This window comes from Triticum urartu, chromosome 2A (assembly GCF_056163025.1).
Source record: "Triticum urartu cultivar PI428250 chromosome 2A, HENAU_Tu73, whole genome shotgun sequence".
Lineage (NCBI taxonomy): Eukaryota > Viridiplantae > Streptophyta > Magnoliopsida > Poales > Poaceae > Triticum > Triticum urartu.
In genome coordinates this window covers 45,011,956-45,032,025 of record NC_141874.1, presented here as the reverse complement: position 1 = coordinate 45,032,025, position 20,070 = coordinate 45,011,956, and the positions used below count along the sequence as shown (strand labels likewise).

At 47.4% G+C, this 20,070-nt stretch overlaps 2 protein-coding genes across 2 annotated transcripts; both read right to left on the bottom strand.

The window, feature by feature from the left end:
* Window positions 1-6,700: 6,700 nt before the first annotated feature.
* Window positions 6,701-8,637, bottom strand: LOC125530284 (putative L-ascorbate peroxidase 3, peroxisomal). Its single transcript, XM_048694682.2, has 8 exons — window positions 8,372-8,637; window positions 8,164-8,288; window positions 7,961-8,076; window positions 7,824-7,872; window positions 7,540-7,622; window positions 7,371-7,450; window positions 7,178-7,280; window positions 6,701-7,091 (listed from the first exon to the last, which is right to left on the bottom strand). Exons 1-8 carry the CDS (start codon window positions 8,491-8,493, stop codon window positions 6,882-6,884), a joined length of 888 nt encoding a protein of 295 aa, XP_048550639.1. The 5' UTR covers window positions 8,494-8,637; the 3' UTR covers window positions 6,701-6,881.
* Window positions 8,638-15,933: 7,296 nt separating this feature from the next.
* Window positions 15,934-16,800, bottom strand: LOC147983493 (uncharacterized). Its single transcript, XM_087540747.1, has 2 exons — window positions 16,145-16,800; window positions 15,934-16,069 (listed from the first exon to the last, which is right to left on the bottom strand). The coding sequence occupies exons 1-2, from the start codon at window positions 16,798-16,800 to the stop codon at window positions 15,934-15,936; spliced, it is 792 nt and encodes a 263-aa protein (XP_087396873.1).
* Between the last annotated feature and the right edge of the window lie 3,270 nt (window positions 16,801-20,070).

Here is a 20,070-nt window from a genome sequence, read left to right as displayed (position 1 = left end):
TTTCTGTGTGTGTGCTGTACTGTTGTTTGATCCGTAGGATTACAAATCATTTGAAAATTTTATTATAATTTATTAGCATCGGGTTCCATAGAATAGTATACATTCATCTGAATCTATAGGAAAAATAACTTGTGTTTTTCCCATTGTACAAGCCAATTAAATGTCCTCTCAATTCGGTACTCCCTCCGGACGAAAATGTTTGTTAGGCATGAATTTTTAGGCCTACAATTTGACTAACAAAATTTGTATAATATGCCGTGAAAATTGTATGTTAGAAATTTCATTGGACAACGAATATAACAATATGTTTCTGTACCATATAATACTACATGTTTTGTTAGTCAAAACGAAGACCTGAAAACTCATGCCCAGTTTGTAAACCCCGATGAAGGTAGTATTTAAGATGACATGAGTCTATAATCCTGTGCTGGTAGGTGTGTACATTTTACAAGCTGTATGCAACTTTTAGCTTAACTTTACACCCTGCAAAATAAATAATATTGAGATTACAGAACAGCCGAGACATAGGCAAGATGTGTTTTGAGTTAAAAGAGGTCATGCAAATAAACATGCATGTAGATTGATCATGTCTGAGTTTTATAAGAGGATATTGCTAAGCTATGCTCTTGGGGAATCTTGCGAACTGTTGGAAAATCAATCATTACAGATATGGTGGCCCGGTCTTTTCTTATCCGGCCCTTTGATGCAGGAAGAAGCGCCTCATTTTCTGCCCGGCCGGAAAGACATGAGATATGGATTCCTGCACCATGGGTCCATAGCATCAGTCCCTTATCTACACACCCGAGCCTTTCATGTCCCCCAGATGGCCATGGCAGGAAAGCGAATTATTGCCCGAGACTCTCGCCAGTCACGCTGTCGTCTCCGTCTCATTTTTGCAAGCAGCAATCATCGACGACGGCAAATACTTGCGCCCAAAAGTTTTGGGTTCTCGTTGCACGAGCATTCTTATCCCGAAGCCATGATGGCTTCCCTTTTACGCTCGTAGGGTAGCTAGTTTGTTCAATCTTATATGTATACACTTAGCAAGGGTGGCTTGGCTTTGGCACAATGCCACATAAGAATCTCTGGGTGATTGCGTTTCTCCTTAAAGTGCTCCGCACATGATGTTGACGACACTGCCATTTGAAGAATCGGTGCGGTTAGTCTACTTATACAAGAAGTGTCTTGGGAAGTTGGGATCACATGTTTCATATTTTTTTTTGCATTTGGTCTCTTAACCCTATTCTATCCCGCAACATAAACACGAGCTCAATAATTGAGGACGCATAGTGCGCGTCCGTGTCAAAGCTGTGGTATGACGCACAGCGTCTGTTGTTATGTCGATTATTCAGGAACAGTGGGATCAGTGGTGAAAGTGATGGAACACTTTGGACGGGTTTGTCCACATTCATCCGTGTCAATCAGTTGCAGGGCCTACTTATCTCCTGGGTTATCACCATATAAAGCATTTTTTTGTAGACCCGAATTCGATGTTATATTATTGATTTATTTGCTGTGAGTATTCACCTTATCAGGGCTATCGACAACAATGGTCGTTGCCAGCAGCTCACTTTACTGTCAATCAGTAGCAGGGCCACATATATATGCTGTGAGTTCTCACCTTTCATGCATGTACACTTCCTTTTTCTAGACACAAATAGAAGTATGGGTTTATCAGGGCCATGCACCCTTCTGTCGCTCGTCCCTATAGGAGATTTACAAAATGCAGATGGAGTAGTATTTATTTGGGACTACTCTGTACTCTCCACACAAATCTGACAGTGAAATAAATTATATTTTCATAAACTGAACCATGATGTGTTCTGAACTATTTTTTCAAGGATATACACCATGAAGAGGTGCATCAGTAACATAGAAGAGGAGCCAAGACGGCCGATACAACTGATACAACACCTTGCGCCGCACCACACACACCACGATTACAACGACACATAATTCGCCTAGTCCAACTCAAGCCATGAAATGACCCACTGTATAGATCAAAGCGAAAAATGATCGGACTATTAGGTATGGCAATGTATTTTCTGCCCAGGTTTCCCGTGTCCATCCGTGCCAAGTAATGAAAGACCAAGCTATCCACACACAAGAAATGGTGTACATGATTCTTCACTGAGCACTGTGAACACATCTCATCTGCAGGAGAAAATGCATGTGCGCCTCATAGATTGAACATGTCCATGGCTTGTGAAGGTTGAGATCAGCGACCGTAAATTAGCAAACCAAATGACCAGCTTTTTCTGGGGTGTAAAGACGACATTGCTCAAGCAAACATTTCTCAACTGTTTTCTCCGCTATATACATTTCTACAGTCACCCTAAATTGAACTATCATGCCATTTCTCATAACAATTCACATGCTTTGTTTCAGTGCTTCGGTTCATGCTCCCATATGAGTGACCTCTCAAGTGCAAACCATGGTGTTGCAGGCAGCCACTGTAGAATTGAGGCATTGTACCGCTACCACCAACCATACCATTGTAGTCTGCATCACAACATCCTTGCTCCTGTCACGGACCTAGGGAAACAAAGAATAAAATTAATTGTCAAATACAGGAGTTTATTAAGTTTACACGACGGGCGCGGTTGATACATAGCCGAAGATGGAGACGACATCCCTAAGTTGAGGTGGAATTATGCAGTTGCCGTCAAAAATGGGAAGAAACAGAGAATCCTTAGTTTCTTTGATGTTTCTGCTCAGTCTTGAATCAGACACTCGAACCTGCCAATGCAAATACACAGAAAAAAAATGGAAGCTAGCGATTAGATACCCTATTACGCTTCCTCCTCCTAAGGGTCCGATCAGTGGCCTACAGAATGCATGCTCTACGATTATTGCGGAAAATAGAAATACCGACATTTTTTTAAGAAATACTGCCATGGTTGATCCAGGCGCATATATAGATTGAGTTCGAAAAATCACCTCCCAATCAAGGGCACTTGGCTTCACAGTGAGTGCACCTAGCTAGAATCTGCACATCTCGTTAGAATGTCACAAGTTGTTTGTCCTACTATACAAGTTCGATAACCTTTCCGTCATCGAAAATGAAATCTGATGTCAACGTGTTTGCTCCGATCATCGTGGATAGGTTTCTTGGACAGCGCAACCGTGGAGTTATTGTCCAGAAATGTTGTGACCTTCCTTTGCTCTTGATGCATGTCCTGCATGTATGCAAGGATTAAACAGAGCTATGCCGTGGCCATCTGTTGCCGCTGCCTCAAAGTAATTCGCCTCACATCATAATTATGTGACGATCTTCATGCAAAGAATCTCTTCTCAGTGGATGTCAAATAACATATTAACACATGGATAGAATATCATGACACACTTTTATCTTGCGAGGCAGAATACATTGAAGCAGCGACAGCGGTGCGCCAAGGCCTATGCCTTAGATGACTCCTTTTCGAACAAGGACGGTCAAGCTGGGGCAGGGCCGGCCCTAGCATCTTAGAGGCTCTTGTGCGAACTTCTAAACTCCACCGGCCATGGGCCCTCGCCTTGGCACGGCTCTGACTGCCACGACTATCATCAATAATGTTGTGGCAGGTGTGTAGTGGCTGCGACCCGTCGGAAGAACCGACAACGAGATTCATCCAACGAGAAAAATCATTGGTTGCATGGTGCCTAATTAGTGGAGTATTGCATGCTTTTTTTAGCTTGAATCGGAGTATTGCATGATGCATGGGGCCTAACTAAAGGAGTGTTGCATGCTTTTTAATTTTGTGGGAAGGAGTATTGCATGCTGCGACTCATACTTGCCAAACTAAATGGGATTTTTGGCTGCATGGAATGGATACACATCTCACACTGCATAGATCCGGCATTAATTGAGATCGAGAATCAAGGATATTAGCAGATTGGCTGATTTCATGGCCAAAATTTTCGCTGCAGAGTTAATTCCTAGCTTGGTCGCGCAGTGGGAGTAGGTGACTGGCTGAATGGTTGTCTCTTGGCTGGTGTTTTTACCTTCTCTATCTTTTCTTCTTCCTAATATGCTTATATATCTACTAGAGACATGCAAACGGATGGGCCCCTGCTTGGGCTGGGCCCTAGGCGGCCGCACTCCTCGCCATGCCCCAGGGCCGGCCCTGAGCTGGGGCTGTACAACAAATCAACAATTGTGTTGTGTGACAATCCTGTCCACCATGACCGAAGCAAATACATAGACACGAGATTTTACTTCATTGTTGAATGTGTTGAAGGAAAGGTGCACATCGATCGATCCTGTCAACATGGATGAAGAAGTTGTTGACATTGTAGCCCTCATAATGCTAATCAAGCTGATGCAGAAGCTAGGCGCGATCTAAGAGCCTTGGATGTTAGTCCAGGATCAGATCACTGACTCGAACCAGTGGATGCCACTACTAACACGCGCGAACTCTTGGATGAAAGACACTGGTTGAACATTGGCAAGAAGATGGACATGAGACTTCTGTCCCACTTAATTGGCCCTCGACTCATTCTTCTCTTCCTTCTATAAGGGTTAACACATGCACGTCCTAAACTATTCATGGTCTATAATCACGCACCAAATAGTGCCACTGCATGCAACCTAAAAATAAAAATACTCGCAAGGGATCAATCCACACATGTTGCTCCAGAAATACGACATGATTCAGTCAACAGATCGGAGCCACTTAATTTTGAAGCACTAGAACCTTTACCGAAACAATTTTTTTTTTGCTGAAACAAGCTCTAGAACCTTTAAGGGGGAGGATAAAAAAAATGTACCAGCGGCGCAAAACAAGTGTCATATGAGCTCATCCCTATAACTTCATTTTGGTCTTCTGGCACACAATGCATGGAAATTGCAAAACATGATATACTACTTTTATCACTTCATGTGATATTAAACAAATATTAGCTTCCAATGGGTTTCACTCAGCTAGCATCTGTAATTTTTGGCATGCATGCATAAGCTGTACTTCCTTCCAGAAGTTACTAAACAAGAAAGAGAATGCTTGGGCCACCGCATTTACGTGACATCTCTTCGGACAGAGTGTCAAATAGGAAAGGCCTTAGCTCGCTATATATTCTGCACGTTAAACGTGGAACAAGAGGAATCTTGGAAAATACCTTGTGCGTGGCTGATCGGGTGCGTCTATCCTGAATGAGTTAGGGTATGTTGCTCTTCCTCTTCCCCTCCTATTTTGATATGTAGTTATATCGCAGCCAAATCATATTCGACGCCCGTTGCGCTGGTTAAAGGCATCGGCAAAAACGGGCGCACCCCCAACCCCCGTCGATGCTACATGGGCCGGCCGACTAAAAGGTATACAGTTTTTTTCTTTTATTTTTTCAACATCATTGAATTTTTTCAAAATTGTTTTTTTTCAAATTCAATGAACTTTTTCAAAATAGATGAACGTTTTAAACTTTGTGATTTTTTTACAAAATTGCTGAATTCTTTTCAAAATTAATAAACTTTTTTCAAGTTTGTCAAATTTTTTCAAAATTGATGAACATTTCTAAATTTTGAAGATTATTTTCAAAATTGATAATATTTTTCAAAATTGGCAAAAAAATTAAATTTCTGTTTTTTCAAATTTAGAAAAGTTAATGATCAAGGGTCAACTGCTGAACGAACGACCGAGCCTGCCAAAGAATCTGTAAGCACATAAAAATGTTTTGATTTCTCATTTTTTTAAATCTGTAAACTCTTAGACAAAGGAACAAAAAAATGAACAAAAAAAACAGGTGCAAACGACCTTTTTTTTAGAAAACTGTAGACCTTTACTAACCAATGTTCATAGGACTACAAATGATATCGGGCAAGACAGAAAGCCACACGTGGCGCCCAGAGGAAAGTGAAGTAGCAGCCTCGGCCAAAGAATGGGCTTCACCTTTCGCAAAACAAATAAACACCTCGCCTCTGGCGCTCCACTGAACGGGCTGGCCCAACAATGTAGCTCCATGGAACGGTTTTGGGATGATTCCATGGACCGATTTTAGAACATTTTGTGTGTTTTTCCTTGTTTTGTTTCAATGTGTTTTGTATCATTTATTAATTTCAAATACATGTTGACTTTGTTTAATAATACATGTTGTACATTTTTTGTATACACGCATAACATTTCTTGATACATGTTGAATATTGTTTCAAATACACACTGAACATTCTTTCAAATACATGCTTGAAGGTTTCTTCAGAAAGTGTTGAACATTTTTAAATACATGTTGGACATTTTTTGGATGATACTAAACATTTTTTTACATTGTGTTATTATTTTTTAAAGATGTCAGCAAAATATTTTTGGAATGCATGAACATCTTTTTTAAATGGTGAGAACTATATTTTGAAATTATGTGAACAGTTGTTTACATTTTATATACTTTTATGAAATATCATGAACATATTTATGAAACACGTGAACATTTTTTGAGTACATGTTGAACGTAAGCTTTTTTTAGATGCACCTTGAATATTTTAAAAAAAGATGAACATTTTTTGAAACACATGTTGTCATTTTTCTTTACATGCTGAACATATTTTCAGGAAATGAGACCCTAATCTACCTACTCCCTTCCCAAAAAATACTCACTTGAGAACTTGAGAAAGATTACCGGATTATTCATTGCCAAAGATTAAAGTGGTTGTCGATTGTGACCCGACACTTATTCATTGCTAAAGATTATTTCTACCACTGGAGAACTCCGAGGAACTCCCGTAGAAACTTGCACAATCGACAACCCCTGTAATTTCCCTTATTTCACTGTCTGTACAACTGCACAATGTTACATAGATGATAGATACTAGCACACATTCTCGTCGTTGTATCAGCACATTAGTTACAAATACGACTGCACAACATATCAATGTATGATTTAACTTTGTTCTTCAGAACCCATCAGTAAATTTGCAGTTAACCACTGAGCCTCCTCTTGGATTCACAGATGTAAGCGCAGGCGATGACGGCAACCGCAACCGCAAAGACAGCGGTAGTTCTCGTGACAGCCCTCTTGGCTTTGTCTCTGCACCCCCACGCCAGTAGGGTAGCGCGAGAAGGCGTGAACCCGAGCTCGGAAAGCTTCTTGTGTGACTCTGCGTAGTCCCTGAAGAAGGCATCCTCATCCTGCGCGGAACATAATAATCCCACACGCTAAGCAAGATGAATGTAGCACACAGATTGGAGATATTCTGAATTGAATTCTGTTTTACCTTTGCGTATAATTCAACGAAGCGACGGAAATCGGTATCTTCCACGAGAACCTTGTCTGTAGGCAGCTTCAGTAGCCCATTAGAGTCCCCTTTCAGAAGCTCACTGCAGCATATACAGAAGATGAAGTCCAACAATGCCAAGGTTGTTCTGAGCTGATGAAGTGCAATCTACGACTGGCATAACTATGCTTACACGAAGTAGGAGTTGTCGAACTTCAGTGGATCTTTTGTCCAAGCACCGTCGAATCCCGATCTGTCGGGACGAGCTTTCCCCTAAAAACGTACAATGCAGATCAATAGTCTGAAGAACCATGACTAATGAACAATTCTCTCAATATGAAAAAAAGGCGTTGTCGTATTACCAGAGTATGGCCACCCGAGAGTGCCACTATGTCCTTGTCGGTCAAGCCCATTCGGTAGAAAACTTCCCTGAGGTGTGAAGCACCTGGTCACATGATAAACAAGCAATTTTCAGTTCTCTTTTCTCTTTAAGCCAATGACTGTCAGAAGCAAACTCTAATTCAAGCGCATTAGTTAAAACTGTTATTTGGGCAGCGCAATAGTAAGTTTTTGCATCCCACATTTCATTCACGAAGAGAAACAATGTGCCACTGGAATCTACTAAATATCTGTGTAAGTTGGTTACCTTGCTTAGCATCTGGCAAGCGTCCTTCCTCAATGGCAACTGAAGAATCCTGCAATACATGGTTGCTATTGGTAAAACTGATGTTTTTTTCCCGACAATTAATAGAGCAAATGTTGCTGCTGATTTGATGAACTTACCCTCCTGCCGGGGACGAAATCTATGGTTGGTCCACCGGTGACCTCGACGGCCACGACTCCGGCGAGCTGGTACAGGTCCGCGTACGTGATCTTGGGGTGCTTCTGCTTAATTGGCTCTGCACCACGGGCATTTAGTTATACTTGCTTAACTCGATCAGAAACGAAACTCTGAACATAACAAAACAGAATCTGACAGTGCTGACCAAGAAGGTCGACGGCGATCTTGAGCCCTGCATTGGCGGCGTGGCGGAGCTCCTCCGGGAACCTGATGGAGCCGTCGGGGCCTCCGGTGTTGGTGTTCTTGTCGAAGGTGCCGGCGTCATGCCATCTGCACGCACGCACCATCATCGCCGTCGTCGTTAAGCTACAAAATGCTAACATGAACGTGCATTATGGGGATGAGGAACTCACGCGAGGCGGAGCATGATGGGGGCGCAGCTCTTGCTGGCGATGAGCGCGCGGAGGTCCCGGCGCGCCCTCTCGATCTCGGCCACGTACTCCGCGTCCACCACCGGCCCTGTCGCCGACGACATGGCCGTCCAACGTGTAGCTTTCTCTACCTCTGTTTTGATGACTGGGGGAGAGGAGTCGGAGCGGAACAGAGGAGCTCTGGTTTGGAGCAGGGGAAGGGCGCGCCGCGGTTTTGTAGCAGACGGGGAGAAGAAAAGGGGGGACAGCAGCAAGGAAGGAAGGAAGGAAGGAAGGAGGGAGAGGGAGGAATGGAATGGAACGGAGTGGAGTGGAGGTGCGGAGAAAGCATGGGATCTCTCCAGATGAAAGCAACGTCTTCGCCATGGTTGTGCTGATCAAGTGATTCCCGCGGTTAATCAGTGGGCGGCAGCGTGCAGAGCTTTCTGCAAGCTTCTCCTCCCGAGTTTTAGCTTCTAGTACCTTCCTTTGGGTTTACACATACAAGTCTACTAGGTATTTTAAGGCTAATTTGGATTAGTAAGACCCTGTTTGTTCAGGCTTATAAGCTTTTTCACTTTAGCTTAAAAGTAAAAAAAAAACTTCAAAATAGAGACTTTTGGGTTTGGCTTTTAGCTTATGAATCAATGTTGTTATATGAGGGTATAAGCCAAAAGCCAAAACCGAAAGCCTCTAAATACAAGCTTTTTGTTTTTGTTTTTTTATATCCAAAGTGAAAAGGCTGTAAAAGGTGAAGCATAAGCCCAAACAAACAGGGCCTAACTCTCCTAGGTCTTTGTCATGTCCATGCTCACCAAGTGATTCCCGCGGTTAATTAGTCGATGGCAGCATGCAAAGCTTTTCTACTACTTTGTCCTCCTGAGTTAGTTTCTACCTTCGTTTGAATTTACAAAGTCCCGTGGGTATTTTGAGGCTAATTTTGATCGTTAATTTAACTAACAAATATAGTATTTTCTTTATTATATGTCATGTAAAATATATCATTGGCTCGGTTTTCTCGAAACAAGTTGTCGACCTGCTTGTATATAAAGCAAACCACCACATCCCAACATCAAGTCGAAGTACAAAATAAAATAAAATGTATGTTGGGACAACAACACAAACTTCCTTCCCACCAACGGTTTTTTGGTATTGGGGGAGCTGAAAATTTTGCCTCCAAAACTCCATATCTTGGGAAAGAGGTTATTTTAAGGGGAGTGGTATAAATTTTAATACGACCGGCCGTTTTGCGGGGTTTGAAATGGCATTTTTTCGCCCAAAACCATAATGTTGCGGTTATTTCATAGTTTTGGGCCTTTTACGGGATCTGCTAGAGATGCTCTAAACCTACTTTTTTGTCTGGAATACTCAACATACTTACGAGCTTGTCAACCGAAAATGAGGTATTGTTTCAAGTGGAAGGATTTGAAACAATAGAAGTATCTAAAACAATAGTGGGTATCTGGAGTGAATTCCACTTTTTACCTTGTAGTTGTACATTTGTGACACTAATTACCCCATCAAATGAATATTTTCCTAGAGTACCCCTTTTGGAAGCTTTGGACCCTCATTTACTAATGCATGTCCATCATGCATGGTGTGAGGTGACGCCCAAGGTCCAAAAATAAGTGGACGACGACGAGGAATGGAACAGATGGACAAGAGAAGTCTGAACATGATCGTCAATGTTGCCCTCGGATCTTTACATTTTTTTTCGAATCATTGACCCAACATGCCGATCCTATCTAACATAAACAAGGAAATGCGAAACTAAGGTAAAACCGTGTTCAAAGTCTTCCAAATCTGATTTTTTTTTTATAGACGTCCCACTAAAAGGTGTAATATGTGTCACAAATGTACAACTACAGGGTAAAAAGTAGAATTCACTCTATCTGAAAACACTCTCCAGATGATTCCTCGTGGAGTGTTGTACATTATGACAGACAATATGACAATGTTTGTGTGCCTTAGTTTCCCCATTGCCTCCCAAGCCTAGCCAACTTTCTCTAACATATACGTGGAGAACACAAATTAAGGCGATTCTATTCTCATAGAGAATATTGAGGCATCAATTGCCAATTTGCCATTGCCAGCATGGAAGCAAATATGACCTAGATACCTCCTCAAGTTTGGTTTAATTCTAAGCTAAGAATCACTAGAAATGAAGAACTTGTGCTAGTTGCTCTAATTTTCATATACTAGCACATACTCCGTGATTTATAGAGCGCCATGAGGCACACGTCGGTGGGTGCAGAAGCTTGGAGGGTGATCTCTTCCATCATCTCACAACACTCCAATCACTTCTTACCCATCTTATGTCCTTGAACTTTATTATAGCTCTCATTCAAGCATGCCTGGCATATATATTCTTTCTTTGAAAAAGGTGTAATCGGAGATTTGGCACTTGGAAGTGTCAATTCAGATCAAGGGGAGGACAATGTTGATTGGTCGGTACTGTTTCTGCAAGCTTCAACATGTGTAATATCATGTTACTTGTGTCCTAGTATCGTGCTGAGGGTTTAGGCTGTTATATATTACTCCCTCCGTTCCTAAATACTTGTCTTTCTAGGCATTTTAACAAATGACTACATACGAAGCAAAATGAGTGAATCTACATTCTAAAATATGTCTACATACATCTGTATGTAGTAGTCATTTGAAATGTCTAGAAAGACAAGTATTTAGGAACGGAGGGAGTACTTGTCATATCTATAGTTCCGTTAGAACGTCTGTTCTTCTAGGTATATAGATCCCATTTGGAACACAATAACTTAAAATGTAGTAGTAGGAAAAATACATGACCGAGATGTCATGTATTCTAAATTTCTCTCTAAAACACTTGAATACTCCAACATGGTCAATTTGGATACCTCACAAGAAAAACTCAGGAATTGTAGACACAAATGGAGAAAACATAAGGTAAGACATCGTGTTTGTTTTCCTCCAAAATTCCGCTGGAATCGCCCCATTCCAAGGAATCTTGGTAAGCCATTCCTTTGTTCCAAATGGCATGTCGATTTATTTTAATAGAATTCAATACTTCAAAATTCCTAATAGATATTGGAAAACAAACCACGATCGTTAAAGACTATGATGACATAATGATTACATAAATACAAGCACCACAACCTTCTCATAGAAGTAACATTGTTCATTTTTATATTAAAAGACAAATTAACTTGTTGTGAGGGCAAAAACATAAAAATTGGTGACATTTTCCTCACTGGCAAATTGGATATCCGCAATTCGTACAGACCTTGACTCATTCCGCATGTGTCACCATCGCAAAACTAGGATCTGATTCAGCTTTCAACCCCCCTAGAAGGCTGTACGTACAGATTGATTTTTAGATGGCACCATCACAGCACTACAAGCCGTTCAATGTTTGCATCTGGGAGTGCGGTTCTTTTCACGGCAAGAAGATTGATTATGCACTTGCATCAGACAGAACTACACCTATGTAGAATCTCCTGAAAAAAGAATTAAAGACGAAGTGTCTACTAAGAGCAACCAATTACTCGCATCAAAATTTGCACCTTCCCACCCTAAGCTAAAAATTAAGGGAAACGTTTGGCATCGGCGTTCGGCCGGTGCCCCTCGCTCGCTCGCTCGCTCTTTTCCACGTACGCTAGGTGGGCCTCGAGCGAAACGTTTTTTTTTCTTCTGTGCTTTTTCTTCCTCTCGCGAGCGCCTCCCTCTGGAAGCATGTCCCCTCCCCCCTCCTCCCGAGCTGTGACTGGGCCACCACAATCTCCATCGCCGGCGGCCAGGCTCCCCTCGTCGGCTGCCATGGCTTCCTGCCGCCATGGCCAGATCCATCCCCTACCTCGAGCCTTCACGCGGGCGCATCCCCTCCCCCCCCCCCCCTCCCCCCTCCCCCCAGGCTGCGACTGGGCGACCACGACCTCCATCGCCGGCCGCCATGGCTGCCTGCCGCCATGGCTGGATGCACTAATGTTGCAACTATCACCTAGAACAGCTTCAACAGCTGTTGAAAAAAGCTTCAACCATAGACATAAAAGTTTCAATGGAATTGCACAACAAAGGGAAGCTGCAACCGCAGTTCGATTTTGTTACTACTGGCGAAGTTTTTTGCTACATCCATCAGGCGGAGCTGCGACCTCGTGACGATGACAACGACGATTTTTGTTGCAACCGTAGTAGAATTTTGCTACTACCGCTGAAGTTTTTTGCTACATCCATGTAAGGCGGAGTTGCGACCTCGCGAAAGACGGCGATGGTGTTTGATTTTTGCTGCAACCATAGTAGAATTTTGCCTCTACTGGTGAAGTTTTTTGCTACATCCATGTAATAAGGCGACCGGTGACCGGGGTGACCACGGGAGATGCTGCAACCGGGACGACGGGGTGCTACCACGGCGATGTCCATGTACTGCAACCCTGCGGCGGCCGGGGTGCGCGATGGCGATGACCGAGGTGACCGCGGACTGCAACCACAACTTTCCTGTCGTCGATAGCCGTTTGAAGCTTTTCCCATATATGGTTGAAGCTTTTTATGTCAACGTTGGCAACTTTTCTCTGGTTTGCAGTGTCTGGTTGAAGCTTTTTTCCAACGGTTGAAGCTGTTTTCATACACGATTGAAGCTTTTTTCATCCATGATCGAAACTTTTTTGTAAATGATTTGAAACTTTTTTCGTTCTTGAGCAGCACTTGATTGAAGCTCTCTCTATTATTTGGTTGAAACTTTTTCAATCTAAGATTGAAGCATTTTGCGCGAGCGGTTGCATCTCCTCCTGATTCGTAGTGCCGGTTGAAGCTTTTCCATATAGAGGTTGAAGCTTTTCCATTCAGGGGTTGAAGCTTTTTTTCTAGCATATGCAACACAGGGGGTTTGCAACGGTTTTTCAATGGTGTTGATTGACTGGGTGGCCGTCGTCGTCGGCTACATCGAGCATCAACGGCGAGGGGCGGCGGCGGAGCTATACCCGTCGCCGTGGAGAGATGCAACGGCTACGTCGAGAGCTGCAACGGCAGGCCAATCTGGGAAAAGCTTCAACATCGACGAAGACATCCGACGAGGGTGGGGATTGGCGACTAGGATGGCTAGCCGGCGAGGATGGGGACTAGCGCACGAGGACGAACGGCGAGGGTGGGGACCGGCGACGAGGACGGCCACCAGAAGGGACTGGAGGCGCGGCAACGAGGACACCGAGCAGGAGCTGCAGACCTAACCCGAGGTAGAAGAAACCCAAGACGAATCATTTTTTTGCTGCATCCAATGGCCATGCGGGCTCGCATCCAAGGGCTGGGGCAGGACCGGCCGAAACTTTCGGCCGGTGCGCCGGCGCCTAACATCGCCCAAAAATTAATGGGTCATCCAGTCGAAACCCGCAAAGCTGGATCAGATCCTAAAGGAATGGATCACATACAAGCATGGACCCTAACCTTCAAGCTGGGCGTCGGGTGACTGAACTGTTGAGTATCGTGATTATTAGGAAAACTAAGATAGCGTAGGATATTATTCTACCTTATCTTATACTCCAAGATAATCACATACTCCTATATATATGCCCATGAGGCTTAAGCATTACAACAACTATTTCACCAATCCTCTCTCTCCCTTCTAACTGGTATCAGCCTAATCGATTCAAACCCTAGCCGCCACCCATCGGGTTTTCTCTTTTTCGCCGGTCATCTTAATCGGTGTTTACTTTTTGATTTTCCGATCTAAATCCGGTTTACGCCCCTCATCGCCGTCGTCGACCTCCGCGCTTCAACTCCGACTTTGGCATCGACTACATCGTCGTCTTCTCCGACTAGGCGGCCTCGTGCGCCACGCGGAGGCCCGAAACGGCTGTCGTTCGCGCACCTGTCCGTCAGTCACTCTGCACCGGCCATCGACGCCTTGATTCGATCGGGCTCCTCCATCAACACTCCCGTCTTTATCTGGATCGGCTGCTTCACGGACTCCAGGCTGCACGCGTGCTGGTGCATCGGCTGACGCTCGTGGCTAGCTGATCCACGCCGTGAGCATACGGGTATATGGCACTTTCCTGTCACATGCATGCACACATTGGGTATATGGCACTTTCCTGTCACATGCACCGCACGTGAGTGCTACCTTGGCCAGGGCGTCTGTTTGCTCAAGCGTGTCTCCGCTGGCCCGCTGCGACTCCTGCTACGTCCGGCCATACACAGCTACATCAACTTCATCGTCCGTCCAGCAACCACGTCCTCAACCCCGCGAGCGGTTAGATTGATCACCTATCCGCTGCTTCGCTCCATTGACGCCACGCGAACGATTTGGCCCGTCGCTCGCGCGTCTCGGTAGGTTTCGTGAAGACCGTCCCAAGTACAACACGTCCCTTCACCAATCGAGAATCGGGCTGCCGCTGCGTCGTCCTGTCAGGCCACAGCACCGCCGCCTCATGGTTCTTTCCATGGCTGCATGGACCCGTGTATTGCCATCATGTCGCCTTTTTGGGCCGTAGTGCAGCAGCCCGCGGTCTATCGCCGCCCCGAGTACGACCATTCCAGACCGTCTTTGTGGCTGCAATGACCCTCATGCTGCCGCTGCGTCGCCCCATTAGGCCGTAGCAAGTCTGGCACGCGGTCTTCGCCGCCACCCGAGGCCGTCCCCGCGGCTGCACCGACTCGTGCGCCGACATTCCGTCACCTCTTCGGGCCGTAGCGCCATGGCTCACGGTCCCGCCGTCGCCCCAACCCGCCCGCCCATCGCTGCTGCATCGCCCCTTCCGGCCGTAGCGCCGCGACCGGCCGTCCACTCTGTCGTCACCACGTGTCAACTTTTCATGGTATGCGCCGCGCCGCTTCCCTTGGCGCGGGAATGCCACCGTCCGCGCCTGTCTTCGTCACGCTGTCGGGTTCCTCGGCTACTTCGAGCATCGCCGCCGCGCTCCTAACCAAGCCGCCGCTGCCAGGCCGCCACCGCTGCCCTTCTTCGGCCGTCGCCGCCGCTACCCCCATAGCCGTTGTCGTCGCCCATCGACCCCATTCGTCTTCGTCCAGCACCAGCCCGTCGCCAGCGTCGCCGTCATCTACCCCGACCACTTCGTCTACTTCGTGTTGGTGTTTACCCTAAACCCTAGCCTGCCTCTCCCTCTCTCTTTCTCTCTGCACCTGATCTGCACAAGAAGAATAAGACCGGAGGAAGAAGAAGGACATAGGGACACGGTGGTTTTCCGGCGCAACAACGCCAATTCCACGAGCTCGTACTCGACACTGCAGCTGTTACAACGAACCCTTCGAGGGTTTTATACCCGGGGTAGACGATGGACATGATCCCCATGTCTACACCCGTCCGAGCGCTCGGTCCGGCCCGCTCTGGCCGCGCTCACCCCGCGCACGATCGCGCCCTGGACGCGGCGAGCCCGCAACGGCCCGACTCGGTCACCCTGACCCGTTCACCAACAGCTGCGCCTGGTCCGGCGCAACGCATACACGCACACGCGCGCCCCTACCCTAATCTACGCACGCACACACGCACGCCCGCCACGCTCCCGATCTGTCCCGCGTGCATACACACGCACGCCCGACACGATCACCGTGGCTTATTGCCAACACACACCCCCCTAAGCCACGGCCTAGAGGAGCCCATCGTCTTCAACTCCGGCGTCCGCCAGCAACGCTCCCTCCGCCGCCGGCGCCTTTCGCAGCTCCGGGCACTCGCGCTTGAAGTGGCCACGCTCGCCACATCTGTAACAGCGCCCGCGCCGCTTGCTCCCGCCGCCTGATGCCGTGCTTGCTGAGCCGTCGTCGTCGTGGTTGTTGTAGCCGCCACCGCCCTGACGACGCAGCCGAGCCTGCCACTGTGCCACCGTGTACAACAGCTCCTCGCTGTCGCGCCTGCCACCATCTTGCCTGTGTCGCTTGGTCCGCTCTTCAAACGCCTTGAGCCGTCCCAAAGCTTCCTCGAACGCCATCGTTTCCACATCGCAGAATTGCTCTATTCCGGCGACGACGGGGTAGAGACGATCCGGCACCGTGTCCAGCATCTTCTTCACCGGCGCCGCATCATTGAGGACCGCGCCCAGCCCTGCATAGCGCGCCGTCATGGCCCCGAGCTTGCCTGCGAAGCTGTCCAGGTCGTCGCCGTCCGCCATCCGCAGCTGCTCGAACTCGCCGCGAAGCGACGCGAGCCGGGCAGCCCGCATCCGATCGGCGCCGACGAAACGCACCTTGAGGGAGTCCCATACCTCCTTCGCGGTGGGCTTCGTCGACACCGACAGCAACACCTCCTCGGAAAGCGCCCTGAGAAGCATCGCCCTCGCCATCTTGCTCTTGCCGGCGTCAACCACCGCGTTTTCCGCCGGAGCAACCACCCCCCACAGCCCCTGGGCATCAAGCTGCGCCTCCACCTTGATTGCCCAGGAGATGTAGTTCGTCGTGGTCAGCGGCGGGACCTGCAGCGAGTACATGCCGCCACCACCACCGTGCGGTACAATCGCCATGGCCGCCGGCGATCACCTCCTAAAACTGGGCTCTGATACCAATTGTTGGTGTTTACCCTAAACCCTAGCATGCCTCTCCCTCTCTCTCTCTCTCTGCACCTGATCTGCACAAGAAGAAGAAGACCGGAGGAAGCAGAAGGACACAGGGACACGGTGGTTTTCCGGCGCAACAACGCCAATTCCACGAGCTCGTACTCGACACCGCAGCTGTTACAACAAACCCTTCGAGGGTTTTATACCCGGGGTAGACGCTGGACACGATCCCCACGTCTACACCCGTCCGAGCGCTCGGTCCGGCCCGCTCTGGCCACGCTCACCCCGCGCACGATCGCGCCCTGGACACGGCAAGCCCGCAACGGCCCGACTTGGTCACCTTGACCCATTCACCAACAGATGCGCCTGGTCCGGCGCAACGCATACACACACACGCGCGCGCCCCTACCCTAATCTACGCACGCACACACGCCCGCCCGCCACGCTCCCGATCTGTCCCGCGCGCATACAGACACACGCCCGACACGATCACCGTGGCTTATTGCCAACACTTCGACCACTATTGGTGACGTCGGCCGCACGCCGATTGGCGGCACAACTGTCGTCGAGTCTTCTTCTCTGCTGGCCCTCCGACTCCTCGACATGGCGTACAACTTGTGCAGGTCCCTCGTCTACGCATGCCCGGTGCTGGTAACACCGATGCGTGGCTTCGTCCATGACGTGTCCCCGGGCCTGGCAAGCCTGGTGCGACGCTTCGTCAACTTCGTCTTCGTCCATCTACGCATGCCAGGTGCTAGAAACACCGACGCATGTGTTCGTCTATGACCTTTCCCCGGGTTTGGCAAACCCAGCGTGACGCCTTGTCAACATCATCTTCTTCCTGACGCACCACTACTTCAACACCACTGCGACCATACTAACTTGGCGCCCCCTTGCGCATGCGGCTCCACGGGGACTTCCTCGACACCAGCCACCCCGACTCGACATCGACCACGTCATCCTTCGCACGGCTACCTCGACCATGGGTACACCACCCTACGCTCTCGGCTACATCGACAAACGGCACAAAGGGCTACCGCCTTGCTTGAGCAACCTCGTCGGTTTCCACTCCAGCCACGGCTTCCACGATGCATCGACCGTTATGACTGTGTGTGTGTGGGGGGGGGGGGGGGGGTCCGTCGGTTTGCCTTCGGATTCTTCTCCAATCTCATCGTCGGCTGCGTCGCTACCGTTGTGACTGCGGGGGGATGTTGAGTATCGTGATTATTAGGAAAGCTAGGATAGCGCAGGATTATTCTACCTTTCCTTGTACTCCAAGATGAACATGTACTCCTATATATATGCCCATGAGGCTCAAGCATTACAACAACCATTTCACCAATCCTCTCTCTCCCTTCTAACACCGGCGACAAGGACATGGCGAGCAGGACAGATGGGCTGCAGTGGCCAGGTGTCGGGGCTGTCACATTGTTCGTTCATTCCAACCCCATCGAGCAAGGGGAAGAGCATGAGGTCCACGTTCTCGTCCCCGCATCCGCCAACTGAGAAGAAAATATGTCAACACGCCATGAATCCCCATCCTTGAGCTGTCAATGGCAGGGGTCCTCACAACGCCGGCACACCGTACTTTTCTACATGGTGTTCTTTCTAGGTCTTGACGTCTACATTTTACTTCTAAAGATAGACTTTTTGAGTGACAATTAACCGCAACATTGAGAATTCAATCGTGTTGAAAGACCTTGCGTGGTTGAATGCCCAGAACTGGACAGGCAGTCTGTGATCGCATGCCTTAGTTCCCTATTGCCTCCCAAGCCTAGCTAGCTTGCTAACATATACAATGGAGATAAAAAATTAAGGCATCGCTATTCTTACAGGAAAAATTTAAGGTGTTGCGTGGATGGGCTCAAAGCCCAGTGGTGGTGGGGGTGTGGTTTCACCCAACCGACCTGAGTTTGACCTCTCTTAGGCCGAATTATGTGTCTCACATTATTTCTTTAAACAATGCCGATTGCCAGAATGGGAAGCAAATATGACCTATCCATATATCTCATAAAGCTTGGTTTAATTTGAAATTATGCATCACTAGAAATGTACTACCTTGCTGCTCTCTCTAGGTTTTCACATACTAGCACACTCTGCAATTTATAGAGCCGCTGCAGAGGCTGGGACAGTAACCTCTTCCATTATCTCACACCCTCTTATTACTTCTTACCTATCTTGTGTCCTCGAACTTTAATATAGCTGTCATTGATGCATGATTGGGCATACATGTCATCTTTTGAAAAATATGCAATCAAAGATTTGGCTTTGGGAAGTGTCATTTTAGATCAAGGGGAGAACATGCTTATTGACTGGAAGTCTATGCCACAACGTCGACCAAAAAAAGCCCTGCCTTCCCACATCACCCCTCATAGTGACTGGGAGGTAACCCTACATCATCACTGATGGGCTTCTCCTCCTCCTCCCTCACTTCCACCAGAAGGTGCGGCCGAGCGAAGCTCAACGGAGGCGGGGCCTCTTTGTCCCTTTGCGCGTAGGGCCGGTGTAGTCAGACGGCCCGGGCCCAAGGCATGGCGCTGGCCCTGGGTACCTCAACGTGGTTGGCACGTATGTGTGGTGACGATGTGACAGGCAGTGCTGTGTTTTCGCACGCCCAAGGTGGCGGTGGGTGCTGCGGGCGGCCGCCTCTGGTATAGTTTGCTTGGCCGGTGGACGTGGTAGTGTGGCTATGGTGTCGCTCTTTTGACGGTGGCGGTGCCTATTAGGCTTGGTTCGGCGGTCTTGGGTGGTGTCGGGAGGGTAGTGTGGGCTTTCCTCCGCGGGTGGGTGAGCTTCATTTGCGACTGGATGGTACCCCCCATGGATGTGGACGGAGGCCCCACATTTGACCATCTTAGAGAAATTTGGGATATAAGGCAATATGTTGTGAAGTTATAGTCCATCACAATTTTGTTATTCTATTTCACTAGTCAAGTTTGAATTGTTGTGTGTGGTCTTTGCTAAAAAATAATGTAAGTATATATCCCACCCAAGGATATAGAGAGTAACACTATTCCAAACGATGACATAGTCTTTGCTTATATACTTTTGTATCTTTTTGAGGTGAGTAGATTTCCACTCACCCAAATCTTACATATGTATTGTTATTATTGTTTTGTAGCAACGTACGTGCAATTAGCTAGGGATTAGTAATAGACAACAGAGGCTAACATTATATATAATTCTGCATATATATAGTATACTTTCAATAAGGGATTTCTAAGAGGCACGAGTATA